Source organism: Eptatretus burgeri, chromosome 15 (genome assembly GCF_056783735.1).
Source record: "Eptatretus burgeri isolate ZD-2024b chromosome 15, Ebu_testis_v1, whole genome shotgun sequence".
Lineage (NCBI taxonomy): Eukaryota > Metazoa > Chordata > Myxini > Myxiniformes > Myxinidae > Eptatretus > Eptatretus burgeri.
Genome location: NC_140975.1, coordinates 53,089,634 through 53,102,133, shown reverse-complemented (window position 1 = coordinate 53,102,133; position 12,500 = coordinate 53,089,634). Strand labels below are relative to the sequence as shown.

General features: G+C 42.5%; 1 protein-coding gene across 1 annotated transcript in view; it reads left to right on the top strand.

Annotated features, from left to right (window-relative positions):
* Positions 1-12,500, top strand: part of LOC147012178 (rho GTPase-activating protein 5-like) — a 142,074-nt gene that overhangs the window by 68,184 nt on the left and 61,390 nt on the right. Inside the window, exons 4-5 of the mRNA XM_085855954.1 lie at positions 9,941-10,117; positions 10,216-10,425. Coding sequence (XP_085712080.1) covers positions 9,941-10,117; positions 10,216-10,425 — 387 coding nt within the window. The remainder of the gene's footprint in view (positions 1-9,940; positions 10,118-10,215; positions 10,426-12,500) is intronic.

The window sequence follows — 12,500 nt, the reverse complement described above, 5'->3', positions numbered from 1 at the left end:
ATTAAATCGTCGGACATCTATAATGATTGATCGTAAACATCAGGTTGAAGGAACACTGATTTATTTTGACATTTAAACTGTAGTAAGTAAAAAAGATAAATGATGACAGCAGTGCTGGAGAAGCAGAGAAAAGGGCAAAACAGAACCTTTGTATGGACCCGTATCACCATCTAGAATCTAGATTATACTCCCTTTAACCTCTTGGGATATTAAGTGTTAACATCTCAGAAATCATAAAATATCGACAAGTTAACATTTATTTCTGGTAACTTTTAAAAGCACAAAAATTAGGTTTGTATATATATACTGAAGTTTAACCCAATGGCCACTTCTAAATTTTTGAGAGGCCGCCCATCAGAATGCCGTGACCTTATCCGGCATGTCAAAACGCTTTGACAAAAAGCTATTTTTGACTGGGCCTAACGGAATAAATGAAGGAATTTGTCACTGGATTGTAAAACATAGTTAATTAGAAGGGTACTCGGTGGAGTGCATACCTCCACCACGTAATACCTGATCCACGAGAACATATCGAGCGCAATCATTACATTTTTGAAATATCATGCTCTATATCATTTTTGGCCCGATCTCTCAATGGTGAAGAATCACTTTAAAAATTATCAGATCCGGATCTGGATCTTCACCAAAATCTAATCATTTTGTCCTTGTCACTCACCGAACCTGTCCACAAAATTTCAACCGGATACGTCTGCAACTTTTTTGAGATAAACTGCACACAAACAGACGACAGACAGACAGACAGACAGAAAGGGGTGAAAACATAACCTCTTTCACCTTCGGTGGTGGAGGTAACTAGAGAATTCACAGAACATCATACCCCATGCAGTGTTAAACTACATACAGGAGGGCCTTGCCAGTCACAGGGGTTACATTGTCGAAAATCCCTGTGAACCGCAAATCCACAAACTTATGGGGGAATGGGGGAAATAAGGTTAGGGACTTCACCTCTAAAATTTTCCAAAACTGTATCTTTAATGAACATGTTTGTGCATTGTTTTTGTGCTATTTATTTTTTGGGGTAAAGTTTATTTTCTTGAGTTATTGTTATTTTGTATGCAGCCTGTGGCTGCTGGTTGTACATCATAACTGGGAGAGTGGCTGTGCTGCTAATGCAGTGCTCCCTGTTTTCAATAAGCCGGTACTCATTTTGCTGACATCGGAAGGATGACAGGCTGAGTTAACCCACCTGGTGTTATGTAACGGCACGACAGGGACTCATGACCCGAAGATCTTAAGCCGTTCACCTTCACTGTTAAGCCAACACTAGGCTCATTTTCCTGGATGAAGAACATAAAATCGTTTATTTTCTTGAGTTAATAAAATCATGAAACTTACCTTTCATAATAATGATGATAAACTTGATCCAATAATGTGATCGCGATATTGATGATGGTGACGATAAAGACGAGTTCATGGAGATGATCGGTATATAGCCATTATGGGCAGCGTCTTCTTCACCTAAAAAAACATGCCACACCCTCTAATGCTATATCTCTATTATAATACCAAGCTTGAACACTAAAAACTCGGCTCGCCGTCACACGATCCCTATGAAATTGCTGTGGCACTTAGCGGACATGCCGACAATGTTTGGGAAGTCTTGGCGTTCCATAGTACCACTTGCATTTTGCACAATGCGTCTTTTTGTCATTCCCCGTGTATGGTCTGCCGTCTGCTACCAGCTATGTTGTACTGCTATCCCGTGCATGTGCACGGGTATCGCTAGTATTAATATATAGCATGGTTCTTGGAAGTATCATGAAGGCAATTTATGTTTTACAGTCTTCAAGTATATAGTTTTATTGAAATGAATGTTTAAAGAGGTTTAAAGGCGTATAAATAAATTTAACTCTGGGTTTTACTGCCGTTTTACCTCGCGTCTATTACATCACCCCAGATCTAACACGTTACATTAGTTATTTGTGCTTGTTGTTTGTGTCCTTTATAACATCCTTAAAAACAGTAAGTTTACTGTTTGGAATGATTTTTAATTTTGTTTGACTGCCAGGCAGGCAGACAGAGTAAAATATTATCTCACTCCTCGCTACACACGTGTGATTGGGTCGAATTTCGAGTCAATGTATGGTAAAACGAAACGTTTATCATTCTAATCATGTTGCGATTAGTGTTCAAAATATAATGTTCAATTTAAAATAAGCTGTTCGTCGATCATAAACTCATAAGACAGACGGACAAACAGACAGACAGACATGAACCATTGGCTTAACCACATTTTTCACTTTGCGTGCGCAGGGTAATTATGTCTGAAGTTTGTTGACGATGAGCAAAGCAATAAGAAGGGTGATAGGAAACTAGACAGACAACGAGACAGAGCCCATCCTTTTATTTACGTTCATATAGACGAGCAAATTAACCCATCGTTTCTGTACGACAATTGGGTGGTCGCTAGACTACTGTTATTCTCAGGTTTTCAATCTGTCTGTATGTATGTAATGGACAGCTCTGGAGGCCAGAGGAGTCAACCGATTTTGATGAAACTTGACTGTTATGTTCATACCAGGATCGAGTTGTATGCTTTTGAGCACCGTTGCTATGGACGCCACCGTTGCCTAGCAACGGGACTTTGAAATTTTTGAAAAATCCTAAAAATAAAATAAAAATAAAAAATCAGCTTCCGCTATAATCAACCTCTTTGTCAAAAAAAATTCAGCCCTATCCGTCAAAAACTGTATGACTAGTATGCAATTATATAGCGACCACCCATGCCGCCTACCGGCGTGTGTGTGTGTGTGTGTGTGTGTGTGTGTGTGTGTGTGTGTGTGTGTGTGTGTGTGTGTGTGTGTGTGTGTGTGTGTGTGTGTGTGTGTGTGTGTGTGTATATGTGTGTATATATATATATATATATATATATATATATATATATATATATATATATATATATATATTCATTCACCTAAAACCCTTCCATTCATCCCCTGGGAAAGTGAGGCCTCATCTCTTCTCTTCCTTTTATCACTTTTAATTTTCTCAATTTATCAAATCTGCATCCCTTCCATTCTGAAATAAATAAATGGCTTCTGATATAACTCTTTCTCCATTTTTCTTCTAAAAAAAAATTTCTTTTTCTTTTCCCCCTCTCTCTCCATCAATTTAAAAGACAATTTTAAAATGTTCAATCTTCCCACATAGGCTACTTGTTTCCAAACACCTTCTCCCAGTCTGCTTTCCATTCTCACCCTCTCTCAATCTCTGGATGACTCGTAAACCCATGCCTCATCGACTATCATGCTCATATTATATGACGCTGTCTTTCTCCATGCATTGCATTATCATTTGTATCCCAATCCTGATATCTCGCTTCGTCTTTCCAAGCATCCCGTCCCCTTTCTGCTTCCATGGCATCCTCCCCCCAGCCCCATTCCGCTTACCCAGCGCCCTGCCCCCATTCCACTTCTCCATTATCCCACCCCCTTTCTGATTCCCCAGTGTTCTGCTCCTTTTCGCTTCGCCCAACATCAACCCCCCTCTCCCAACAATGGATGGAAGCCCTCAATCTCAGACCTGAGATCAGGGCTGTCTCTCTGGACATATGTCGAACATTTGATGCAGTTTGTTACCCTGCTTTGATATCCAAACTCTCTGCTTATGGCATTCAAGGCCACCTCCTCTCATGTATCACTGACTTCCTCCACTCCCGTATTCAGCGTGTGACTGTTAATGGGATCCTGTTGTCTCCTGTCCCTGTCAAGGCTGGAGTGTCCCCCAAGGCAGTGTTTTGGTCTCAGTTTTGTTCATCTTTTTCCATGATCTTTTTGATTCCCTGGAAAACCTTCCTGATGTCTTTGTTGATGATTCCACCCTCTGCCATTTCATTTCTCATCCTTCAGATAGATAGGCAGCAGCCTCTTCCCTCTCTGATAGAATGTAGAATCAGGAGAATGCTTGATATAATCCTTGATTCCTTGATAGAATCTTGAGCTGGTCTGATACTTGGAATACGTCTTTCAACCCTGACAAATCCCACACACTCATCCTGTCTCTCCGAAAGGACCATCTGGCAAACCCTCCCAATCAACTTCCTCAACAAACCGCTTGAAGAGGATAAGTCATTCAAACTTTTGGGCCTCACCATCAGCCTTGATCTTTTTTGGGCAGACCATATTTCCAAGATAGCCTGAAAAGTCAGCCGCTGACTGGGCATCCTTCATCGTGCAAAGTCTTTCCTTGACCAATCTGAACTTTTGACAATCTATATGGTCGTCATTCACAGCTTGATAGAGTGCTGCTCTCCCCTTTCACCTGCCTCACACCTTCCCTTATTTATGCTGTGGAAAGCAACGCCTTCAAAATCATAATTAGGTCTCCCACGATGAACCTTGTACGTCTCGGCCTGTTACTGTCACATCACAGACAGGTTGGTGGCTCTCTGTATTCTACTGCCTCTGTTTTGGTCTTGCACCCTCTGCCCTCTTTTGGCTCTGTCGTGCACAGGTTTCTGCATCTCCTTGCCAGTAACGCTCATCTTGTTAAACCCCCAAAAGCCAGGCACACTGCTCACCTCCACTCAATTGTTCCTGTTTTCTCTTGCCTCTGGAACCAACTTCCCCAGTCTGTTGCTCTGTGCAGTCCCATGCTTCCCTCCAGGGCTTCAGGACAGCTGTTCACCACTACCTCTGGTCAACGCCCATCCATACTCATGAGCTCTTTTTCCCCAAATGACTCCATTCCCAATCCATCTATTGGGATCATCCTCTGTGCAGAGCGTTTGTGCTGCCTCGGTAGTCTCCTTGGCTAATCCTGGACGGGTCACCATTCTGACACAGGATACCAGCAAGCTGGCACTCATTTTGCCGACCTCGGAAGAATGACAGGCAGTCAACCCCACCTGGTATTAATTCAACAGCTGAGCAGGATTTGAACTCAGGATCCTTGGATCCCAAGCCCACCACCCTAACCATTAAGTCAACATTAAAAACAACCTTGGATACAAGGAATGTTTGAATTGTTGTAAAATGAAGCCACATTTGCGAAACTAATGTGTGCGGTCACTCATCATTGTAATGGAAAGATCTTTCGATTGAAATACCAGTTTAGACATTAGTAAATGCTTTTGTCCATGTGATTCGGATATTGTGCAGAGAGAGAGAGAGAGAGAGAGCAATAACGATGCAGTTGCGACACACATTGGAATCTGAGTTGAAAATGACACAAAACTTTGTCTCCAGATCCAAAGCACTTGCCACTTATATGGTCAATCCGCCCTGCCACCACGTACTCGCCGCCACCAGGGTAGCACGCCTGCCTCCGGAAAAGGCAACTTGTCTGCATAGTTTCATGCAGTTAAACGTGACAAGTGTCACCACATTGGCATTGGCGCACTGCTTCGTTGCTGAATCTTTTGATCCCATTATCCAAGGAAACGTTTCTCATGTTTTTTATTTATATGGCGAGGTAGGCGGGAGAAAGGAGGGTGGGTATAACTTAACCCAGGAGAGTCCACTGTACAAAACGAGACGTCTTTTTTTGCCTCTGTGGGTAAGTGGGCTGCAGGCTTAGCTGGCGGCTACAATTAACCCCATCGAGTGGGTGACAATGAGATGGGAGAACCGGGTTAGAAAGGTGGCGAGCGAGACAGCTGCGGATTAGATGGCCGAGGATTGACAGGTAGGGGGGTTGATAATACCAGGTTTGTAACGCACGGTATTTATTTCAAGGCTATATCACTGAGCACAATTGTCCTACCGGGCTGTGTTTGCCTTTTGTATGCTCGGATGCCTGTAATTGGGCAGGAAGGGAGAAAGAAGAGACTTATTTGAGGAGATCAAATACAAGGGAAATGCCGAATGGGAGTGTGTTGTTCTGAAACCTCACGGTCTTGGTTGGAGTTTGGAGCTTGATCATTGTGTTTTGTTTACACTGACGTTTCCTTTTACAAACTGCGAAAGCAAAAGATGGAATTATTTGCTTATTTTAGTTGATGTTGTGGATTCTTGATTTCTTCTGTAACACATGGCATGGCATGCATTTCATTGTTGGGGTTTTTTTTTTAATGAGACAAAAACCATACACGAGTGCTCATTTTGAGAACTCACCTTGTGTGCGCAAACCTGTTTGCTTATGTATTCTCGTTCTATAGCGCCATCATTTGCTGAGCGTGCAAACTCTTATTTATTCTGTTTGATCAAACAAATCAAAAGCGTGTTGTGTTCTCTTGTGTTTCCTATAACGTTCATCGTAATTTTGTGTGTGAAAGAAAATGATGATGGCATAATAAGGTTTCTCTCTTCTCGTTTCAGCAAAACAAACCTAACGAGAATGTCACTCGGTAGGGCTCGTACCTCTGCCAGGCTGAACAGTTTACATTTTCTATCTCACTGATAGGCCGGATCTTCATCCGGATCTTCACCAAAATCGAATCAATTCTTCCTTGTCACACACCTAATACGTCCACCAAGTTTCATCCGAATCCGTCTTTAATTCTGTCAGATATCTGCTCACAAACAATCAGGGGTGAAAACATTACCTCCATCCACCTTCGGTGGTGATAATTAAATTTAAATTCTCTTATCACTAATTGTCATGCACAACTGATTGGTTACTATTTTGCTAAAACCTTATTATAATAATAATAATAATAATAATAATCATAATAGCACCATTCCTTTCACGTCGTAAAGGCACATCGAGCTGCCGAGGCAGTTTTTATTGGCAAGGGGTACATTCCTGGACGGGTCACCACTCTGACGCAGGTTACCCCGAATGGTTATTACCCCAGTACACTGGTACTCATTTCACCAACATCAGAAGGATGACGAGCTGAGTCAACCTCACTTGGTGTTAATTCAACAGTAAAAAACAGGCTCTCAAACTCAGGACCCTAAGGTCCAAAGCCAACCACCTCAACTACTAAGCCAACACCAGGTTGCTAAAACCTTATATGTATCTTTTTTTTTCAGTTCTTCTTCTTTTGAAACCTTTCTCAGAAACCTTTTGATCCTTGATCATTAAAGATGTATCAGCTGAACTCACAATCAACGTATAATGTTGCACCTGCAACTCTACCAACGCAGAAACGGTGTCTATACAACAACTTGCACGTGATTTCAGTCCTTTGCTTCACGGTGTCATGCATGCCCTCATTGTTATTATAGGCCGGTGGCAGTTTTGATGAATATGTTTGTGATTATGGTCATTTGGCAGGAATTAAATGGGTGAATTGGTACTTTTAAATTAAATAAATGGTTTCCTTTCGTTTTCATGACAAATCCTTTGAGGACATTTATTTATGTGTTCATTTTCCTTTGTTCTCTCCTCCAGGAGGTAATATAATATTTCTTCATTGTTCGATGTAGTTCATTTGTGGCAGTATATGCAACACAAAAAGTAAATGTAACAGTTTCCTGTTGATTGTGGTGGCTGCAGCATGACCCTAGGTACAGTTTTAGAAACCCATTAATGTCCAGGGTGTGGTGAATTTCAAGCTGTTAGTGATTGTGCTGAAAGGTCTGCAAGATCTTTGGAATCTCCCGTTATGAAGATCGGGCCATTTTGAGTCTATGGCCTGATCATTTCCCGTTCGCCGACAGGTCGGTGGTCTCTCTGTCTTCTATTGCCTCCTTTCCGGTCTTGCACCCTCTGCTCTTTCTATGCTTTGTCTCCTTCCCCCTCCCCAGGTTTCTACAGGGCATACATGGTCCACCGTCAACCCCATTCTGGTGGAAACTACCTAAATCCAGGATCACTGCTCATCTCCACTCATTTGTTCCTTTTTCCCCGTCTGTGGAATCAACTTCCACATCCTCTTCAATCTCGTTCTTCCCTCAGAGTCTTCATTACAGCTGTTCACCACCATCTCAGATCATCCCCAATCCAAAACCATGATCTTTTCTACCCCCATTAACCTGCCCAAACCCACCTCATTCAAATGTTTTCCTTCCTGACAGTTTGCTTCTGTATCCATCTTGTCCACCTGTCATGTCCTCTTCTAGTCTTTCTATATCCATCTTGTCCACCTTTCTTGTCCTCTCCTTGTATTTCTGTATCCATCTTGTCCATCCCATGTGTCTCCCACCCCCCCCTCAAATCCCCCTCTCTATTTTGTCCCTCAACCCTACTGGTGTGTGTTTCCCATCTCCTCCTGCTATTAGTTTTTTTTTTCTGTTGTGTTCTGATTCGTACTATGTTCTTGCTCTTTCACGAGCCTCAACTCTGTACAGTATATTTTAAAAAGGAAGTCAGACAGCATTAGGTTACCGGACCCCGTGCCTCTTGACTGCGTCCACCGTCCGAGAAGCATCGAGGAACCGAAGGAGAAAATATGATCTGAGTGTGCCCACAGTGATGTTGACAATTTAATGAACATTCAAACATCCTGTGTGAAATGTATTCGGAAGCGTATCGATGTTAATGACGAAGAGTTCGAGCATCTGTTATAATCAACCGTTTAAAGGTAAAATAATTAAAGATGAACAATCAATCCCTGACTTGTGCCATCAGCTTTTGTTCAAACATTTCGCTTCCAAGTACAATTTCCATCGAATACCTTGTTTGGCACAAGGTGTTCGCTCAGGAAATTGTGCTTATAGTTTTACAAATGTGCTGTGAAAGGTCAAAGTTGGCACATATTTGTATTGTAAATACAGAAGTTGGGAGAATGAAATGAGAAAATGAAGGACGAAGAGGAGGATAGGAGAGGAAGGAAGGAATGTGTCAGTGTGAGAGCAGCGGACCATTGAGAAAGGAAAAGAACAGGTAGAGAGGGGGAGACAATGGGATTGTTTTAGAGGTATGCCAATTAGGCAGGGAGGGGGCAGGGGTTAAAAATCCTCCATTTTAAAAAATATTTAATTATGACAGGAAGTTAAGTCACAGGGTCTGCTTCTCACTCCTTACATGCATTTTCGTGGCCTTGCAGTTCTTTAGCAGCTCTAGTCTGGTCTTGTTCATCCTGCTCTTACCTCTCTGCCGAAAAACTGCCCCATTCACATCGCTAGTTCATCAAAAACCCTTATCTTGTTACCCTCCACAAATCTAACGTCGACACTCATCGACATTCATTCATCTCCCTGTTCTCTTTCGTGTGGAAATGTCTTCCCGAGTCTGTTTCTCACGCTCTTCGCTCCGGGACTCCATGTCTGCTGCCCACGGCCACTTCATAGTTCCTCTCATTTATACCTCAGAGCTTCACTTTATCTGCTGGGACTCTGTTCCCCTTTCATCTGCAACTCTTTTACTCTGGCTGTTGTGCATCGATGCATTTTATACAGTTTTTTTTCTGTTTGCTTTACTTCGTCTCTGTTCCTGTTCGTATGCTCTTCAATCCACAAACCCTTAATTTTGGCTGAACTTGGGGGGGGGGCAACGAATTGAAAGAGAGTTGTAATGGATAATGCAAATACTCTGAGGGCAAAGGTTGGAGCACTGAATTATAATACCGTTACCATCAGGAGCATCAAGAGCCGGCAAGGGACCCGAGGCAAACAACCTCCGGGCCCCCTCCACCACCTTTCTCTCTTACATTGTATTAAAAATTACAGTTTCAGGAGAAGCTCAGGCCCGTCAACGAACCCCGGACCCTGAGGCAGCGACCCCCCTTTACCCCCCCCTCCCCTCTCGACGTCCCTGGTTACCATGAACAATAGATAAATGATTCCGTCTATCAAACCGAGTTACACATGCTGGATAACATATTGATACCTTCAGTCACAAAACCCCAATTTATGTGTGCCATTGTCTCCTACTTATTGTGATGTGGTCCCGTTCTGGCAAAAGGTTGTTTTTCATGAGCTTGACACTGACTTTGTTGTTGCTGCTGTTAAGACACGATGCTGCCTTTGCACGTACTAGTAAATAGTTGGATGCTGACTGCGTGTCCTGCTGACAAACAAAAAAAAAGTTTGTATGACACAGTTTGAAGTACAATTGACACTCATCGAGTGCACGTATCACCGGGGAACAGGAATTCGTGTATCTCCGCGGAGAGAGGCAGGCACGTGACCTCTTCCGGCGGCACCTGCGCAAGCTGCGTGATGATTTTGTTTGTCGACGCAAGCTGGACTACCTGGCTGGTCTTTTACGTGCCCTCGAGATACTCCTCCCCGATTTGTCTGCACTGGAAGGTCGCAGTTGGTCTGAGGTGTGTGACATAGGCCTTCCGATTTACGAACGCATTTCCTCTGCCTTGTACTATGAACATATTGCCTTTTATTTCCTGGTATTCCATTGTGTGATTAGGTTCGAGAGAACCTACCGGCCCTGGGTCCCCCTTTCGAAGCCCGGTTCGTTGTGCTGCCACCCATGGACTGCTGGGCAGAAAGCGTCCACGTGGAAAATGCTGCCGATGGGCGCATCCCATTTGACTTCCTCCGGTTGCCAGACGCTGAGCTCGTTTACCAGGAACACTTGAAACGCCTCAAGGTGGCACGTTGGAAGGCTGAGATGAAGGTATCTCCATTGTTTGTGGGTTGTCTTCCATTAAGGCTCATAAATACTTTTGCACACCTTTTTAAAATACAATCTTCTGCAAGGTCGAAGTTCCTGGAAGAGCATGTTGAATGAGGGTATTGATTGACATTGGGGGAAACAAACAGAATAAGCAAGCGAATGAATGAACAGGAAAAGATGAGAGAGAGACAGAGAGAGAGAGAGAGAGAGAGAGAGAGAGAGAGAGAGAGAGAGAGAGAGAGAGAGAGAGAGAGAGAGAGAGAGAGAGAGAGAGAGAGAGAGAGAGATATAGATATAGAGAGATATATAGATATAGATATAGATATAGATATAGAGAGATATATAGATATAGATATATGAATATGAAACCAGCAGCACCTGCACATAATCGTCCCCTTGAAAGGGAAGATTCTCATGGGATTACTGGATTTATACTTCTAAGATGCTTTATTCGGATATCTTTATTGAAACATGCGCTTCTTAGGTTTCAAGTTTTAGCTCTCTTACAAGCCTCGACAATGTATTAAAAAAAAGAAAAGAAAGTCTAGTGGAAACCATTAACATTCGAGATGCTTTGCATTTCCCCAGCAACAAAGTTCTCATTTAGGCCGGAAGCAGAATTTCTCTGATTAAAAACACTCGCTACCAAAAGGGGGTGCAGGTCCATGTGTATGTGCAGATGTTCACCATGCAGATGGCGGGGTATTAATATTATTGTTATCATTATTATCATCATTATCATCATTACTATTATTCCCAATGGTCACAATTATTCCCACATTATTGTGGGGTTGGCTGGGGAAAGCTTAGCCCAAGTCTTTCACGAACCGGCTGGCCAGGCTTGGATGTTCGACTAAGGTTAGAAAAACAAAAGTGACAATATAAACCAAGAGGAGCCTGGTGAGTACTCGTGTATTCCCAGTTGCAAGGTATGGATGTGAGTCATGGACAGTGAAGAAGAAAGAATGGGAGAAGATTGACAGTTCTTAATTCTGGTTTTTGCAGACGAATGTTAAAAATTCCATAAACTGCAAGAACAACAAACAAATCAGTTCTTGAAGAAATGAGACCACCATGCACAGTACATTAGACGCGCTGATGCTAAAACAGAAACCGTCATACTTTGGCCACATCATGCGTGCAGAAAACTAAAGCCTGGATAAGTCAACCATGCTCGGTTGGGTTCAGGGAAGAAGAGGAAGAGGCATACCTCATATGTGCTGGATGGATGGGGTAAAAGCTGCAAATAGGAATTTCATGTTTGTCCATGAACTGAGGTGGTCATATATACTGATAATACAATGGCAAAACACACAATAACACCCTTGCCAAGAAACTGATTCAGCAACACTGACGCTCTGTATTTTTGTCTGTCTCTGTCTGTCTGTCTGTCTGTCCATCAATTTAATCGACCCCACTGGTAGTAATTCCATCATATTGCATTCCGTTGGAATCTTCTTGGCAAAAGGAGATGCAAGAAAACATTTTCAAACCGACAGGGTAGGGGGTTCAGGTCACTGGGAAAACCCCAATTCTCTCCACGTAAATGTGCATCGTATAGCGCCACCCAGTGGTAGGCAGTATTACAAATTATCTTAATTGCCAAGCTCACAATTCTGGCACCCAAAAACCACACTCAAAATGTGGTCGAGGCTATCCAGAGGCATTACAGCAGTCAATATTGTGTATTATTGCCTCTGTGCATCGTATTATTGCCTGCTTTGCCTGTTATTTTATATTAAATGTATATATTGTATAAATTGTTACATTATTGTTATAATAATAATAATTATTATTATAGTATTGCCTGCTAAATTATGTAGTGATGAATTAATTGGAATTATACATACCTGGTTCTCTTTTTATAAACTCTAAATTCCTTCCGGTGCGGATACCTCTGCTACCGTGTGTGTGTGTGTGTGTGTGTGTGTGTGTGTGTGTGTGTGTGTGTGTGTGTGTGTGTGTGTGTGTGTGTGTGTGTGTGTGTGTGTGTGTGTGTGTGTGTGTGCGCGCGCATGTGCGTGAAAAAAAGTAAAAACATAGAGGGATGAAATCTCAAAAAAACAACCAAACAA